We start from the raw sequence: 19763 nt of genomic DNA, 5'->3' as shown, positions 1-19763 counted from the left end.
TTTGATGAAATAACACCAAATACGCCTGCTCACACCTAACTTCACAAGTACGCTACTGCAAACTAATCAAGTGTTTGAGAAATGCAGTGTTTTGTCCAGATGTATTTACCAAATTAAGCCTGGCAGTAAAGTTAGTGCGACAGTAATCCACAGGGGTAAGTCTGTTAAGTATTGGAAGTCTCAAGGCTGAAAATCCGTTACGAACTCAGGTGCAACACATCTATGCTTACATTCGACTGATAGGTAGGCCCCTTCAGGTTTGGGACATCTTCCAGGTGAAATTCAGGGTATTAATACGTAAAGATAATTACACAAGATGTGATAAAATTTAGTAAGGCCCTTCGCCACTATGCGACCGCTATATCGTTTCGCATTTATATAGGCCTATGTGGCATAACTTATTTACCAAACAGCAACAACAAAAAACAATTTACATTATGAACCGGGACTTACGACACAGAGTTTTATCGCTGATTAAATAGTCCTGTACAAGGACACCAGTGGCGAGGCTAAGCCTAAACAAGCCAAGAGGTGGCAGTGATGTAAAGCGAACGTAGAGAACGGCACATGCGCTGTAAGGGACAGGAGAGTATGAAACAAAACGGCAGGAATGCCGACATAGGGCCTACATATTAAGTAGTACTGCCTCAGGGCAAGACACAAACAGGAAGTCCTACCCAGTCACAGTATGCTGGCCAGAAAGACCAGTGGTACGGATGTGTAACACTCGCGAAAAAAGCGATATGAGACTGTAAGAGAGCTGTAACTGGGCGGGTAACTTGGCGCACAAGCATGGGCATATATATATATGTGTGTGTGTGTGTTAGACGGTCAAAAAATCACCCACAGGTTTCTCACAATGTCTCAAATTGTTACGTAATCCATGCTTAGCCTATGTCTATTCATAATCTGCTAACATGCTTCAATACAGTGACATTGTGCTGTGGTTTGAATTCCCTTCGTGCAGGGCCATATATACACAAATACATGCACAATATCAAACCTGAATGTGAAGGCTAATATACGAGGCACATGCTGACATACATACATATATATGCACCTTAGTGCGTACGATATAAAAAAGATATTGAGATATGTTATGGTGAGATCTGAAGTCGAGCGTGACGCAGATTACATGCGAGATGTTATGGAGAGAGGCACCTGAGACCTATACAACGCTGGAGTAAAATGGCTTCCTATAGCACTGAGGGAGCACATGTTTTTCTTCTTCTCTGTCTTTTCATATCCCTCACGTGTGGTAAGTATTATACTATACGTCACACATCCAAATCCAAATCGCATCAGCGTTTGTTTTCCCTGATCGGTTTGACCGGGCAGGGTCATGGCATCACCTATTCACTGTTATTCTGCTTCTTCTTTGGCATGTATACTTGTCCAACATTGTTTGTTCTATAGCCATTGGATATGCTGATTTAGTGCGTAAATATGTGTAGCAGCCTTCGGGACAAAATCTCTAATACTCTCAGGCCGAAGCCATAGGGTTATATATATATATATATATATATATATATATATATATATATATATATATATATATAGCTTAACAATCTGCCAAAGACACCACAAACGACACACAACGCAATCACATGCTAATATATATATATATATATATATATATATATATATATATATATATATATATATATATATATATATATATATATAGGCCTATTAGCATGTGATTGCGTTGTGTGTCGTTTGTGGTGTCTTTGGCAGATTGTTAAGCTCAGTCAGCATACACTGGCACTAATATTTAATTATGTCTTTCTGTAGAGCTGCTTTTCTTTAAAAAAAAAGAGAAACCAATAAATTACCGACATAATGCCAATCAGTCATTTTGTCATGGTTATGTAGATGGGACGACAGTGCCAACTGTGCATTACGACCTGAGCTAGATTCGCTTTAAATGCACTCTTTATGGCCCATGGTTTCTGACTCATATCTCGACGAAGTATAGTATTTCCTTTATATTTACCACGATGCAATTATGTACTTTCAGTCACCTTATGCCGCCACCCAGTGTGCTTTGTGTCAACGGAATTGGAAAGAGAACATACATATGGAGCTATATATTCCATAGACATTTTGATTTGAAAGGGTCAGGCTGGAAATTTGATAACAAATTACAGAATGATCTGCACATTTTATTGTGAGGCAAACAGGATATGCTCATATTAACCCTAAACGTTTAAAGTAATATCATACAAGATGAATAAACTATTGTGGCTATTGCGACTGCGCGGAACAGCTTGAATTTTGTATATAGGCTATATACACAGGTACACTGGCTTATGAAGATTATACACCTGAAGTAAAAGGCCCTCGCTCGCTGAGTCATATGACGCTATCTCACAGAAGAGGACGATAGCCTTTCACCACAGAAGTAAAGAGTTCGAATCCAGCTCTCGCTTGTACTCTTTTAAGTAGTTTTAAGTCCTTCGGGCTGTCCCCGTTTTCCTTTTCCCCGGTATAACCTAACCACTTTTACATGAAGTAAAACATTCATGAGCAAATCATAAATAAGCAGTCAAATAATAATATAAAGGGCAATAACCGTTACAGATTATTCCATGTTCATGGCGTCCTTCTTATACCCTTTTTGGATATCGGCATAACACAGACATCACGTTTCTAACGTTCTCCTCATTTTCAGATATCTTTTTATAAAAACGCGTAGATAACCAAACAATTCAGAAATGTTTTCTCAATCGGCAGCCTTTTTTTTCGTTTTGCACATGATTGTCTGTGTCTTAGAAAATTAAGGTTTTCAGCCCTGGTATACGATATAGTTCATGATAACAAAAAATCGTCGCAATGTTATGACGGAGACGAATGGAAGCGAAGCCCGGCTAGTCATTAATACGACTGATTGACTACATGGACCTGTCTATCAGTATATATCATAAATGGCGCGTGCATGGTTTCTTTGCTCGCCCCACATGTCCAGGTGAACACCTTTTTTCACAGCGATAAGTATTGTGGAATTCAAGCCTGTGATTGACTGAAAACGCTGTTCATAATCAATCTGTCGTGCAGATGTATATAGGCTACATGGGTTTTAATTCGCTAAGTAGACAGAAAACATTTCCAGAGCAACCTAGTTGTACGATTAACAAAGAATGTACTGTAAATCTTTGCTGGAAATATCACAAATATAAAAGAAAATTTAGTACATGCCTGATGTTAAGGCAATTTTACAGAATGGGCTCGGAATACATTACATGGGTAATAGAAACAAACAGACGAAAAGACAAATGTATATACAGACAGATTATGTGAAGCTTCCTCATGTACATATATAGTATGTGCTGAGTGTGTGCGAAACATACACTCGGTCTGACTATATAGTCAATCCAGATGGACCCAGTATGTCACACTTTGTCCAGCCATATCTCTGAAATAAATCGCACCATATACATGTGGTTTCGAACGTCAAATAATTGGATGGGACTCAATATGCGTTCCAACCTTCCTGGAACTCAAACTCGTCTGCAAAACACGTTTTTAGTATTTCATTTCTATAGTTGTATTGATAGATGGAAATGAAAGCATTTCTAAGGCCAGCACTCAGATTTAAATCAGCTAATTAGATGGCTTTCAAAATGACTTCCCAGCGAGCTGTTCGGCACCGGTACATACCTCAGAACCTCTTGCGTTTAATGTGAATACAAAACCGCCTCTGATTTAGTTGTTTGTCTTCGGTGACAGAGAAGTAAGTTATGATGTATAATAGTTAAGATTCAACCGAAAAATGAGATTGGAGTTAAGTGTAAAGCGAGTGGGAGTTGTAAATTTGCGCCATGTTTTTGAGAGATATCAGTGGACTAAAAATAAATAAGTGAAATATTCTTAAGTAGGATGGAAAACACCAATCAAATAAATAAATAAATCAAAAGCCTGTGACTGTCTGCGTATAAGAAATAACTGAACTACTCCACGCATTCATTACAGAAACAGTCAGTGACCTCTACCGGTGTCCACAGATCAACATAGGGGTAATGATGGCATTCGGAGAGAAGTGCTACCGATTTGTTGCCCGAGACAAAACCTGGGATGAAGCACAGCTCGATTGTCAAGGAAGGGGAGGTAATCTAGTCCACGTCAAGAACCGGGAAACGCAAGATTTCCTCGTGAATGCTGTCAAGAACAACCTTGGCTGGAAAGTGAATGGAATGTGGATCGGTGCGCTTGACAGGACAGAGTCTAATAACTACGAGTGGGTTAATGGTGAGTGAAACTCTCCGCCTTATTTCAATATACCAACTTTTCCTCTAACAATCAATTCATGCAGGTCATATAAGCTAATTGTCGTCCACAACATTTTGTCCACAAAAGTGCATACTTAGAGTCAAACACATGTCATGAAATTTCAGTTTCGTTGATGAAACTTACACGCTTTATGTAGGATATAATCATACCTTCCAAATGTCTTCAGGGACTAAATTTATGTTTCCTTTCCTATCATTCTTCTTCTTTCCTATCACGGACGCCTGACCTCATACATTTCTGGTGGGAAGATCGCCTCAATTATGCCCAATACAATATTTTCAAATCTTGTTTGTTTGTACGTTTTGTTTGTGGAAAAGGACAAACAAACAAACAAACAGACCGTGACGCAGTCTGATTAAAGGCTGACATGCACTCAAACCGACCGATTAATTTAAGTTGTCCGCGTGTTGAGACGGGTACATGGGAATTTAAACCCTGGGTGTGAAATTTTAACTCTGAGCCTCAAAATCTTCATACATATCTTCATCGATTGAGAGTACTTGTGAGGGGTAACCTAGCGCATCACCAGAGAGAACGTCACTTGGCCGTGACTTGCTGACTGTTGGCTGGATGCCGATGAACTGGTAGTTACAGTAGCCATGACTGGAGGTGACATGGCAGAGCTAGATAGTTTAGGCTTTGTGATGATGAACTGGCAGTTACAGTAGCGGGAAGTATTACCGGAGGTTGTATTCCAGAGATAGCACACTAGGTTTTTTTGATGACGTCATGTCATGACTTTAACCATTACCAACGTTTCACCCTCGGATGCACACTGATACACAACAAGCCTCGACACACTTTTGTGACACCTGACCGCCATAATTTGTGGCACAATGAAGTTAAACTTTGAAATCATCCTGTGGCACGGATGCTGTGAATGATATATATTTGAGACAGATTAGAGTGTTCACTCAGTTTGGACATGAAGCATGATATGGTGTCCTTCCCCAATGGTTTACTGGTAAACCATACACTTTCTTCATCCAGGAACGAATCATTTGGGTACTGCTAGAACCTGTCCAGATCGGGATGCAGTTTAGTAATGTATGTTTGAAATGAAGCCGCCAGTCACATGGGGGAGTCTGCTTCTTCTGACATGAAACCAGAAACATTATCTTTATCACAAGCTCTATGATCTTCTGTCATTTCATCCACAGCGTTATATACGTATTTCAGTCCAGTGGTAAGCCAACTGTCCACTTTCACTGCAAATGTGGCCTTCGTCATCTTTTCCATGTTTTCAAGTCCTGGTCGACAAAAGTACAGTTTCACGTCAAACATCACTTTATTTAATAGCCCATTAGGGGTTTGGGAATGAGGTGAATGGAGGAATACATCTTCTTCCTGTCAGTTTCTCAAATGACAGGGTATTGGGTGTTGTGTCATGGCCAAGTTATTTCATTTCATTAATCGCCGTCTTGAACATTTCATTTGCATCGGTAAATGCCGGGTTTCTGATAATGTAGGCCGAACTGATTTATCCTTCTTATTATAATCCTGCGCGGCAATTCTATCGAGCAGGGTATATAACATTTAACCCCCGATGTGGTTCATATACCCTGTGTGGGTGTGTCCAGCAGCTGTGACAAGTGTATGCCAACATTTGATCAGCCAATGGCAATCGAGAATTACACATGATGTAGGGACAACGGGTTATATCTCACTGAAGGACTCTTCGCCTAAAGACCGACTCTCTAACCGATTTGTCAAAACCTGAGAGCTTGTTCTCAAAGAGGTGGTCGTACGTGGGAAGACCTGCCTGGTCGTGGATTTCCCCCTGGCCCTGCCAGGTTTCCATCCACCATAATGCCGACCGCCTTCGTGTAAGTGAAATATTCTTACGCGCGGCGTAAAACACAAACGATATATCCTCTGATGTACGCTAAATAAATAAAGCAATCAGTATTATATTTTGGTCGAAGTTAAAACTATAGGGCAAATTCGCAACATTCTGCGACACCCGTCACATAGTCAATGTTGTCTCCTTCATGTCGAATCTATTGTTTGTATTATTGCTCTCTCTCTCTACCATTCTTACTTTGCTAAGCTTTTCTGTCTGCACTCACTATCTCTTACTCGATCTAACAATATCCAATGACTGCATGGCCCAAAGATCTACTTTTTAGGTGACCGACAGAGCAAAGGGGAACCGATGACGTGGGACAATTGGGCAGCTGGACAACCGTCGTGTGGTAAACTGTGCGTTGAATTTTGCGGTCAAATGCGCTTCGATGATGAAGGGAAGTGGCATGATTATCGATGTGCGAGCAGCTTGTACATGTATCACTACTGTTGTATATACGGTAAGTGGTAAGGGCATGTACATAAACCACTACTGCTGTATATACGGTAGGTGGTAAGGGAACGTACATATAGCACTACTGCTGTATATACGGTGAATGGTAAGGGCACGTACAAGTATCACTACTACTGTATATAGGGTAAGCGGAAAGGACACGTACATATATCAGTACTGTTGTATATGCGATAACTGGTAAGGGCACATACATGTACCAGCACTGTTGTATATACGGTAAGTGCTAAGGACACGTACATGTATCAGTACTATTGTATATACAACAAGTGGTAAAGGCACGTACATGTACCACGACTGTTGTATATACGGTAAGTGGTAGGGCACGTACCTGTATCACGACTGTTGTATATCTGATAATTGGTTAAACCGAAATTGATTGTAACTATGCAACGAAAGTTGGGTGTGTTCATTTGAGACTGGGGTCGCGGTGCTTAAAGTCAGGAATCAGCCAAGTTACTGGACACAACCATTGAGGCAACAATTCTGATCGGGCCGAGGCTGCATGGATTGACCTTTGTTTTCTTGGTATATACATGAATACTAGTTCACCAGTTTGATTTAACCAGTTGTCACCACAAAAACAGGAGAGGTTAACTACCTTGTGTCATCTCCAACATCGCTTCCAGAATCATGAAATGCTTGGCAACATTATTATACAGTGTAATATTCAGGGTGTAGTATATGATGATGGATCTTGGATGTGAATCGTTGGGTTCAAAATGTCATTTTTTTTTCAGATATGACCCCAAAGGCAACAAAGCCAGCAACGATAGCAATAACAAAAACGACGGAAGCAACGACTACAATAACAACATTACGAACAACAAATGCTTCAACTCTTGAAACAAAACCAAAAGCTCAAACTACGAGATTATCGACTTCTGAAAGTCCAGCTACAGAGAGTAGCCAAACAAGGACAACAACAAGGAAAAACCACTACCCTCCAGATCGACTGGCCGTTTCTTCCAGTCCAAACTTAGAGCCTGGCGACAACTTAATAACTGGTAAGGGAAAATAGGGCGCGGGGAAGCAAATTAAGCCAATGTAAAAACATTATTTATTTGATTTTGGTTTTACGCCGTATTCAATAATATTTCACATATACAAGAGCGGCCAACATTATGCAGGGGAGAGCGGGTGGGGCGTGGGGCAATCGGGTCAAGACCATTGCAGGTTGCTGGAGAGGAAGCCGGTGAGAGGCTCCCGAAAACAGGTTCTGTACATAAAGAGAGTCTGCAAAATGTTAAATTTATCCACCCCATTCACTGTGCTTTTATATTTGTGACATGACAGAAAATTAGTTGGCTAATTATTTCTCCTTTGCTCATGGTGATTGTTGTTCTTGCCCAAACCACAGATTATTAATCGTAATGCCCAAACCACAGATTGTTAATCGTAATGCCCAAACCACAGATTGTTAATCGTAATGCCCAAACCACAGATTGTTAATCGTAATGCCCAAAACCACAAACTGCTAAACCACGGATTGTTAATCGCAATGCCCAAGCCACAGATTGTTAATCGTAATGCCCAAACCACAGATTGTTAATCGTAATGCCCAAAACCACAGACTGCTAAACCACGGATTGTTAATCGCAATGCCCAAGCCACAGATTGTTAATCGTAATGCCCAAACCACAGATTATTAATCGTAATGCCCAAACCACAGATTGTTAATTGTAATTCCTAAACCACAAACTGCTAAACCACGGATTGTTAATCGCAATGCCCAAGCCACAGATTGTTAATCGTAATGCCCAAAACCACAGATTGTTAATCGTAATGCCCAAACCACAGATTGTTAATCGTAATGCCCAAACCACAGATTGTTAATCGTAATGCCCAAATCACAGAGAAAATCAGGATTTGATTTTTTCATTATGTTGAAAGTTTCAGTACCAGAACTGGTCGGCGGATTGGTCGGGGCAGTGGTTCTTATTCTACTTCTCTTACTCCTCCTCATATTTGTGATCCGGCGCAGGTAAAGCCTTAACAGACGTTGCATAAGCCAACTAATATAATTAAGACGCATTGAATAATACCTTTTAATTCTGTATGTTAAAGCCATTTTGTATGATCATAATTGTAAGTATGATGTATAATTTAATAAAAAAATTATCCAAACAGACAGAAAATGCAAGAAATAACACACTCACAGACGACAATAGGCAATTTTCCGGACTACTGTAATTCACGCCTAAGTCTATTGTTAATTTCTACCTTTGTGGTGACATTTTATGGCCAAACTGGTGACGTTTAATGGCCAAACTGGTGACGTTTTATGGCCAGACTGGTGACGTTTTGTGGGCAAACTGATGACGTTTTGTGGGCAAACTGGTGACGTATACTCATGCATTACGAAGGAACAATGGTCAGTTAAGCTTGGATTCGTAACACATCACCGATTATTTGTGACTAGATATCATGCATCACTGTCGTCGTGACTACATGTCGCGTACCACTGTCGTCGTGACCACATATCATGTATCACTGTCGTCGTGACTACATATCATGTAGGGGCCTCCGTGGCTCAGTCGGTTAGCGCGCTAGCGCAGCGTAATGACCCAGGAGCCTCTCACCAATGCGGTCGCTGTGAGTTCAAGTCCAGCTCATGCTGGCTTCCTCTCCGGCCGTAAGTGGGAAGGTCTGCCAGCAACCTGCGGATGGTCGTGGGTTTCCCCCGGGCTCTGCCCGGTTTCCACCCACCATAATGCTGGCCGCCGTCGTATAAGTGAAATATTCTTGAGTACGGCGTAAAACACCAATCAAAAAAATCAAAAAAAAAAAACATATCATGTATCACTGTCGTCGTGACTACATATCATGTATCACTGTCGTCGTGACTAGATATCATGTATCACCGTCGTCGTGACTACATATCATGTATCACTGTCGTCGCTTATTGATTCATTTCACTGCCAAACGCTTTTATGTCCCACGATCTTATTGCAGAAAGCAAGCGCACAAAGAAGAACCGACGCCCAAGGTTCATTACACAGCGGATCCTAACCGTGATGAGAACAGGCACCCAATTGCTACCGCTTACATCAATCCGACTTTTGTGGACCACAGGCCAGGAGATACAGAACGCCTACCCGCAATGATCCACGATGAGAAGGAGGAAGAGCAGAATGCAGAGTTTAGTGAGTCACAAAACCCTTACGAGGAAATTCTGTTTGACAAAGAATTTCAGTTTGAAAAGCCTCTGACGATTCCGACGAATGAATATTTGCACGCAACTTTTTTGGCGAGACAAGACCAAGGTTTGGTTCATGGATGTAGGGAATCGCGTGACCCTTACAGCCTGAATAGCTTGTGCAGAAGTCGAGCGAGAGAGGAGACATCTTCCACACACCCCGAATCAGAGCTTGCTCAACCTTTCCTTGGACACCTGTGTAAACAGTTCGACGGCTATGTTTTACCAACCCAAACAACAGGACATGTCTCTAGAATATCCCCAGGAGAATACGCCAATAACCCTGGTTCGGAATTTCCCCGACAATATCACAAAACCTTAGATGCCAATGGCGGTTTTGCTCAACATCATATCGATTCGGTTGGCACCAGGGAACAAACATCCGGGAATATAAGTCCACTAGAAAGCGAGTTTACCCAAATACACTCGACGCGGTTGCCCAACGCGCTGAGCTCGCCAAGTTTGCCTTCCAGAGCAGTGCCTTCAACTCTCTCCCCAACAATGGACAATCCCCCGTTGTTCAGCTCAGGAAATGACCACTGGACACCATCCCGTCTAGAAGCTCTATCCACAGACCGCTGCAATCACGAAAATGTATATCTGCCAGTGCTAGAAACAAGCGTTTAACATGGAGACTTCGCCGCATGTCAACATACATCAGTTCAATGTAGCATCGACCTTATGGTATTGACAAGCAGTCTTGCCACTTCTTTTGTCTGTATAAGTGAATTGTCCAGGTATATATTATTTGGAGAACTACAGACGACACTGTACAGTACATGTAATAGTGCTTAGTGGTAGGTATTTATGTGCTTGAGGTAATAAGGTATGAAGACTATATTGTGTTAAAACCAGTTACCCGTACATTGGATATTGGGTAAAATCTTACTATACCTATACTGAGGTGCTAAAAGTTAGCTACATATCTTGTGATGCTTCATGATTGTGCCAAAGGATAACTCTATCTGTGCTAAATTTCATACATTATTTGGCCTAACATTCAAGGCCTTATTAGACGAATCGTCTTGACCTCCACTTTCGCTTCATACAACAGTCCCTTGATCAGGGCGATGGCGTTTTCGAATCCAGATCTGGTTTGGCTGTGGTTCCATGTCAGTAGGTTTGTCATGCGCCTTACATTGTCCGGCCGGTGTCCTCCGCCCATTAAAGCAGAAGAAAACTTAAATATCAAACAAAATACCATTGGAAAGAGTATGCATTTCCTCGCAGGTGCATGCCATTAAAATTTTTATATGTACCTCAAGTTGATAAATTATATATAAAGTCAGCACCAAAATCCGCTGTGGGCGACTCCATTTTGCCTAAGAACTAGTCCTGAAGTCTTCTGTGTTAGGAGAAGAATTGTCGTCGGTGTTAAAGATGTGGAACGCGATGGACTCAGCGATTTATGCCAGCTTTGTCGTTTTCAAGCTTTACGTGTGTGGCGAGGAAAAATCGCAAAATTATGCAACAGGCACCACCAGATAGAGAAAAAATGTGCTCTTTTCAGCCTATAGGGTCATTTTTTAAAGTTTTCGTCTCCTTTAAGTTGACCGCCGTCATATGAGTGGTATATTATTAAACACTGCACGAACCCTCGCTTTCGTATTTATTTAATTGGTGTTTTACGCAGTACTCAAGAATATTTCACTTATACGACAGCGGCCAGCATTATGGCGAAAGGAAACCGGGCAGAGAATGGGGGGAACCCACGACCATCCGTAGGTTGCTGCCATACCTTCCCATGTACGGCAGGAGAGGAAGGCATGAAACCTCGGTTAAATAAATAAATAGGCTGTACAACACGTTTAATATATTGGCAAGAAAGTTATCAATATATTTTTTTATGATTTAAGGCTGTATAAGTTATTGTTGTTTAGTTGTTTATGTCATCAGGCTTTAAAACCAGGTTAGCCTGTATTATATCAGTGTTCTACAAATTTGTCACGCATACTGTTATTATACTGGAATGAATGATAACCCCTGTTATCACAAGTACATGTTGGTTGGGTCGATTTCACAAAGCAGTTTCCTACTTAAAAGGATTAGTGTCCAGATTTAACTAGTGATCCTAATTATAAAGATTATAATCTGTTTAAACAGCATAGTAGCGAAAGGGCTTCTGAGAAACGTTATAATGACTCTAAATCCATCAAAACAAAAGCTTTACAGTTATAGCTGATCTGCAGCCGGCCGCCCGGAACGGCTCAGAAGGTGAAAGTCTAGATAGCGCAAATAACCTGGGAAATCCTATCAAAACGATGTCATTTTCGACATTGATTTCTACACAGAAGCAAACATACTGCTGTATCAATTTGAACCCATAATGGTCGACGTTGAAGTTCCGATTTATGAGGGTCCTCCGGTGCTTAGTTGGTTAGCGCGCTATCGCAGCGTAATGACTCAGGAGCCTCTCTCCAATGCGGTCGCTGTGAGTTCAAGTCCAGCTCATGCTGGCTTTGTACTGGCAATATTTCATTTGTCTATCTTAGAATGTGAAATTTATTTACTACCCCTTCCCTCTGTCCGCTTCACAATAAATATCATTCTATTCCCGGAGGTATTCTAAATTCATACCTGTATGCGATGACTACTGCATGACATTGTCGGCATTCCGAATAGCCTACATGTATGCCTATATAGTCGTGTACAATAGAAAATGTGGACGTCAGCGTTAGTGTACAGAGATCTGCTATCTATCAGTTTTAGGTTCAGTTAAACTCTGGTCCCATATTACCCACATCTGTCAAGTCCAACTAGCTGTATTCCTCTCTTAACTTTCAGATTAAAAATGGCAAGAGCAGGTGCAGCTATCTGTTGCAGGTACAAAATCCTTCCATCTTGTTCTGTGAGTGCACGTCTTCCTGAGGGTCAAATTGCCCGAATATTTGAAAAAAAAAATAACTCTAAGGTTCTCCGGCGACCTGTTTTCACGACCGTATACAAAGCAACAAACCATTTCGAAAGACATTCGACATGCTTGTTGTCATTCTTGTAGCTTTTCTAGGACTGAATTAAATGGCCAAGTTCTGACAGCTCGAAACGGTTAGACTTATGTGACCTAATTCGACAGAGACTGCCGAGTGTTGGTGTAAAACACTCATAAAATGCATAAACCAGCCTCATTATTTAGTAATTTTAAGTGCCATATTACTCCGATTAATCTACCCTTTTAAAATAATTTTTTAAACTCAATCTAACAATGTATACAGGGGTATCTAATTATCAGTAAATGATAAATCTGAACACTAACCCTTTAAGGGAAAATGTGAGTTACAAATTTTTGGCTCCATATAAACTGAAGTTTGATTATGAATGTTATTTTGAGAGAAATAAGTCCAAATGTAAGTAAATATTGTGCAGACGTTTCTAAAGTGGACATAATTTAGAAATGGCTTTCTGGAATCTGTACTAGGGGTAAGTCAAGAACTGCTCAGCCCATTGTCACTGGTTAGGAGTTACGTCTGATACCTTCCGTATTACGCTTGAATGATGTATTTTTTCTGTCTCTGCATTAGCAATGTCGCCCTACAAGTCCGGTATGGTGTTAAAAGCGTTCTTAAGCTCTAAAGACAAAGTATAAAAACGCGTTATAACTACACCCAGTCCCCATCGGGAGGATTGCAAACAAGCTAACGTTCCAGCAAACAAGTCAAAATCGCAGTAAATATCACCAGGGCTTCAAACAAGTCAATGTTCCAGCAAACATCACCAGGGTTTCAAACAGGTAAATGCATAACCAAGGTCACAAGAAGGTCAATGCTTCAGTAAAGTCACAAATAGTTCAATATCCCAGTTAGCATCGTCAACTTAACAAGCGGGTCAATGCTCCACTAAGCCAAACCAAGACTACAAAATGTCATTGTTTCATTAAGCGTCACCAAGGTCACAAACACGTGAATGCTCCTATAAGTATCACAAAGACCACAAACAGGCCAATGTTCCAGTAAGCATCACCCAGTCTACAAACAGGCCAATGTTCCAGTAAGCATCACCCAGTCTAGAAACAGGCAAATGTTCCAGTAAGCATCACCAGGCTACAAACACGTCAATGTGTCGGTAGATATCACCAAAGCAACAAAGATATAAATCTTTCAATAAGCGTCACTAGGTCAATTCTCCAGAGAGCATCATCAATACATGTATTGAAAAATAGTTCAATGTTCCAGTAACGGTAACCAAGTCTACAATCACGTCAATGTTCCAGTAAGCATCACCAAATCTACAAAGTGATCAATCTTCCTGTATGCATCACCGACTCTACAAACAGGTCAATGTTCCTGTAGACATCACCGAATCTACAAACAGGTAAATGTTCCAGTGAGTATCACCAAACAGGTCAATGTTCCAGTAGGCATCAACGAGTCTACAAACAAGTTAATCTTCTTGTAAGAATCACCAGGGCTACAAACAGGCCAGTGTTCCAGTAAGCATCTCTCAGCCTACAAACAGGCCAATGCTCCAGGAAGCATCACCCGGCCTACAACAGGCCAGTGTCCCAGCAAGCATCACCCAGCCTACAAACAGGCCAGAGTTCCAGTAAGCATCACCCAGCCTACAAACTGGCCGCTGTTCCAGTAAGCATCACCCAGCCTACAAACAGGCCAATGTTCCAGTAAGCATCACCCAGCCTACAAACAGGCCAGTGTTCAAGTAAGCATCATCAAGTCTACAAACAGGCCAGTGTTCCAGTAAGCATCACCCAGCCTACAAACAGGCCAGTTCTCCAGTTAACATCACCAAGGCCACAAACAGAACAGTGTCCCAGTAAGCATCACTCAGCTTACAAACATGCCAGTGTTCCAGTAAAAACATCACCGACCCTACAAATAAGAAACAACTAGATCAATGTTCCACCATTTTACATTTCTGAAATTTCTTCCTTTCTAATTTGTTCAAGCAACTCATATAATGATAGACCTTGCATCTTGACAAGGTTAGTCATAGCGCTTTTCCGATGGCTACGCGGTAGCTCCTGCAGGTGACATGACCAGTGTTTTGTCAATAAGTCAGCTGTGCCGATCTCCACTTCTCCAGAGACCCCGTACAAATAGCGCCAAACCTCCAATTCCCGGATAAAATGAATTTCACCCCTTGCGATGGATTCCACGTATTCACTGTCCGTCATCTTGTTCTCGTATTGCGAATGGAGATAATCTGTGGGTGTAGTTTGGTTTTCAGAGTGTTGGTTACTCTTGGCTTCCGTTGAGTTGGTTGATTCTCTACTGTCCTTTTGGTCTAGCGCCGTTTCCACCCTCTCGGACGACGATGACATAATCGCAAACTGGTGATTCCAAAATTCATCTTCAGAATAAACGGAAAACGTTTCTTCTTCACTTGATATCATATTGAGAACTGCCTGATTAAGTTAGCTTAGTTAGAGTTTTTGAAAATAAAGATTGCTTACATGTGCATTTAACTTTGTTAGTTAAGTTGATATCTATATAGGTACTAGGCACACCATAAACTATATACCTACACAGACTTTCTTGCATTAAACATTTATAAGGAAAAGGGTAACAGAACACTACATTAGTATTAAAGAACAAAAGACATATTCCTGAAAGTATACGTCTTACATTTAATATTAATGAAAGATTTTGTCCGTCAACCACCTGTATCTGTGTCAGCCAGGACATTGACGCATTCAGGAGAACAGCCAATCATAAGCATGTTGGTACTGAAAGTACCTTGTAAATGTGGGTTATTGGTAGACAAACATCAGTGGACATATCACTCACTTCACTAATCGTATCTTGATTAGAAATCAATGTTGCTTGATTATGTCACCTCAATTCTGCCTTCCACACTTAGGATGGACACTCTGATTGGTCTCCACAGCTCCTTCTCTCAGGCTGTTCATTAGTCGAAAAGCCTTACATGTATTTGGACTGAACTCAAATTACCAACCAAAGATGGCGATGTCAGGTATAGGGCGAAAGTTCTCCCACTATAGAGCTGCTTCTACCCACGAGTCTCAGCAGAAAGTCCATCTTGCCACCGAATCTTGGCGTCACTCACGACCACCCAGAACCACCCAGAACTACCCACCCAGTAGACTGACACCTTTACACTCAGCACTTTGCCTTCCTCTCTTGCCAGCAAAAATTTTAAAATCTTACAGGTTACCCTCTCCTTAGGCAGAGGACCGTAGCCGCACGTTTACTCAACCTCTGCTGAAAAGCCTGCACATCTGGTAGTCGGTAACGTAAACATAGCTATTTCAAGTAATCCGTATTATTTCTTGGCGGGAAGTCGTAAATGACAGGGAGAAGAAGAATATTTGCAAGGACACCAAAGAGCAGTGGGAAATAAGCAAGCAGGGAGTGGCTCGAATGGCCGTCGATCGGCAGTCCATCTCCTTGCTCGCTGTTATAATTACACATAGGACCTTCTACACACATTAGATGACACGATGGCATCAGAAAAGTTTAATATGCCACGTATGTACCTTATATCGGTAAGAAGTTGATCTTGATTTATTTCAAACTGTTGAACCATGGACTATGGGGTGTTTAACATATACACATTCGTTCTGAAAAAAAAACACAACAGAAGAGTTCTTTAATGTGAAAGTAATGCATAGATACATCTACATGTACGTACAGCTGTGATTTCTTTTCTTATGTGGTAATCCAAATACTACCAGAGGAAGTAAATTTCATTGAGTAAAATTCCATTTCATCCCAAGATCACTTAAATGTTTATCTAACATTCCCATCTCGTTAAAACAGATATTTGATTTAAGTTCATCAACAACTTGCCAAAGGTTGATGGCTTACATCAGCCACTCTGGTTTCCTCATCCCATAAAAAAGTCTTGAATGTGGTGTTCTACAACAATCAGGTAAATAAACCTGGTACACTCTGTGTAGGTCAACTGTACAGGTGTATAATAATTCTTGGCCACTCCATTTTTCTTTCATGGAGTGCCTCGTTTACTTCAGTTACAGGTTTCAGTTAGAACAATTAAAACAGTAGCCAGTACAATTATGATGGGAAATAAATGATGCCTGATTGAAACCCTCTCTGCAGGAAACTCTTCTTCACTGAGGAAAGATAAGAACACCTTTGCCCCACCATATTAGCAAAAGCTTCTACATAAATCTTATTTTTAATAGCACAGTACATTGCATGGCTCTGTGTACAGGTGCTGAACTCCTAATTGCTGCCACACGGTGTGCAGGTTCAGATCAGGCTGTAGGGAATTTACAGATTCCCTCTCATTGTGACAAGTGGCACTCCAAGGTTTATTAATTCATTTCACATTCAAGGACCATCTCCCTTCCGCCAATATGGAACGCAAGTAATCTAGCAACTTGTCTAAGGACAATGGTTTATCTCTGTTTTCTCAAAACAAAATCAAACTGACCACCAACCATTGTATTTTGATACAAAAGGCATTATCACCAACACAACATTGTTTATATCCGTACATTGAATAGTCCTGATTGATCTATAATTTTCTTTTAGTGTACATGAAGTAAGATGAGCACTTATGGTTTTAAACACATGTATACTAGGATGTCAAATCTTGAGTTGTATTTCAAAAATATTACAAAATGCAAAACATTTCATTTAAAATTATCAATGAGCTGATAATAAAATAACTACTTGAGCATAAGGAGGAAGATTTAGTCGAAGAATTCAAAGTCAATGGTCTCTTGGTTAGGTGACGCAGAATCTGATGAAAAATGTCGTCAAACATTTCTCTTTAAAATCCTTCTTATGTGATGATGCAAATGAATGTTTGTTAAATGGATTCAGTCAAAAGTTTTCTCCATCTCGTCCCTCCTATAAATGCGAATTGCATTCCCATAACTGAATTCACCTCCACAATATCCTGGAATTCGTAGTCATCCCTAAGATACGCTACAGATATGCCTCTCTAATTTAAAGATTTCACATGAGATGGTGTAATCAAGGCTCACTAGGGGTGACACAACAATAATAATATGGACATCCAGTTTTTTTGGCGTTGTTGTTGTTCTAAGGATACCATTCAAAGCATTATTTCCCTGCTCCAGTCTTTTGGGCAGACAAAAACATCTTTTCCTGTAGAATGGCTTTTGGACATTGTCTCTGATATGTGCGCAGCTCATTTATTTCGAACAATGGCCTCAGCTTCCCTGCTAATTTCCTCAAATTCGTGTTCTTTATACGACATCTTACTTCTGCCAGACCTCACAAACCCAAGGTCTGTCGCTTGGAAAGGTTCTTATTTTACTGAGATTCACGGCGTACAGCAGTTTATAAGAACGTGATCAGATTGACAAACGTTGTAATGTCGGCGGTCTATGTTTTCGTCCAGCCTTGAACATAATACTTGAGCAAAATAGCTTTCAACAAAGTTTCACCATTAAAAATTCATGAATATGGAAGACGTGGCCATTAACAGCATTTATTTACTTTCTTTTTCGTAATTTATCGAGGAATATGTCGAGCACTTATTCGTCATAAGTTGGAAAGGCGTTTCTACAGTATTTGATCAAATTCTTGGCAGATTGATCTCACACAACAGTTCGAAATCAGAATCACGTGATTCAGTTGCGCATAGCCTATCTGAAAATGTTTAATGGTCAAGGGCGCAACGCGTTTTGCTGGTAGCTCTTTTCTGCTTGGGAGACACGATCCATGCTTACCTAACTGTCAAACAAAGCTATTGCTGCCACGAATACATTAACTATGTTTATTTATTTATTTATTTAACTGGTGTTTTACGCCGTGCTAAAGAATATTTCACTTATACGACGGTGGCCGCCATTATGGTGGGGGTAACATTAACCATGTTGACTTTACACGTATGCATATACATGCAAAGATAAATAAAAGCAAGTGTAAGGAAATTGAAGATGAACATACAATGTATTCAAGAAAAAGTCTTTCGAAAAAGACACATTTGAGGCCGGATTATTTCACAACAATTGATTCTCACTGCACTTGACATTCAGGCGTTTAGGTCATATCTTTAAGTTAATGGAAATAAAGCGAGTCAGCCGGTACTTTACCTATATTCTAGATTACATTGTGAGCTTCGAGAGATAATGTGGACAGGACGACTTTTGAATGCAAAATTCAGGAAAGACCATCTCAAGGTAAAGGTCACAATTCATATGAAGATTGGTATTACCTCTCTCAAGCAGGTTATGATTTCGTTGTCGTTTAATTGTCTGTCTCTCTGCAACAATCCGTAGACGAATTAGTATGCAATTTTGAGCACAGCTTGTGTGACCTTCATGACCTTGGGATAAGCATTCAGTTTTGGCGGTGATCTGGATCGCATCCAGCAACTTATTAAACCATTCTTCTCCACTGCTAGACAGGACATAATGGCAGAGTATTGTCTCTTTGTCTGTAGGGTGACATCTCGTTTCCCCTGCTTTTCTTCATTTCTTCTTCTGTCCAGGGGAGGCCACCCAGTGTGCTCTCAGGTAGATAACCAAGAAGGGTGGGGTGTTTCCATGAACACTTTTCAGCAGTGTGATCTAAATCTTGCTAAGTCATGTTGGACAACATGGGTGCTCTCACCCAGCTCCATCCTTTAGCTGACAGGTTGAACGGGTGAAAAACGTTATTAGAAAGAGAGCTAAAGAAGAATTGACACCAGTTCCTCAGACTTATGATGACAAACTTACGAAGTTAAGTGAAATAGATCCAACAGAAGCCTGCGCATTTCCATCATATTGCAGCATCCAATCGGGAGTTTACCGGCAAAGGAAAAGTACCATACCTACAGTCCCCAAGAGTCGAAGCGAGAAAACACTGGATGGTGAATGGACTTTAACCAAAAGTGATGAGCGTTTCCTATTGGAAAATGATGGGATCCTTTTGTTTTCCACTAGCGAAAACCTGACCGAAATCTGACAGTGACCCTTTGTCTTACCTCTAGTACCACCTGAATGCGTTGAGGACGTTTGGGCTAACGCTATTGTCTGAAGCACCAAACAACACTAAAGTG

At 40.8% G+C, this 19763-nt stretch overlaps 1 protein-coding gene across 1 annotated transcript; it reads left to right on the top strand.

The window, feature by feature from the left end:
- Positions 1-1246: 1246 nt before the first annotated feature.
- LOC135475479 (uncharacterized) lies at positions 1247-11661 on the top strand. The gene is made up of 6 exons (XM_064755392.1): positions 1247-1258; positions 3973-4248; positions 6420-6596; positions 7348-7614; positions 8501-8591; positions 9563-11661. Exons 2-6 carry the CDS (start codon positions 4020-4022, stop codon positions 10431-10433), a joined length of 1635 nt encoding a protein of 544 aa, XP_064611462.1. The 5' UTR covers positions 1247-1258; positions 3973-4019; the 3' UTR covers positions 10434-11661.
- Positions 11662-19763: the final 8102 nt, after the last annotated feature.

The sequence above is a fragment of the Liolophura sinensis genome, chromosome 9 (genome assembly GCF_032854445.1).
Source record: "Liolophura sinensis isolate JHLJ2023 chromosome 9, CUHK_Ljap_v2, whole genome shotgun sequence".
Taxonomy (NCBI): Eukaryota; Metazoa; Mollusca; class Polyplacophora; order Chitonida; family Chitonidae; genus Liolophura; species Liolophura sinensis.
Note: the sequence above shows the minus strand (reverse complement) of the source record. Positions and strands in the feature narration are given on the sequence as shown.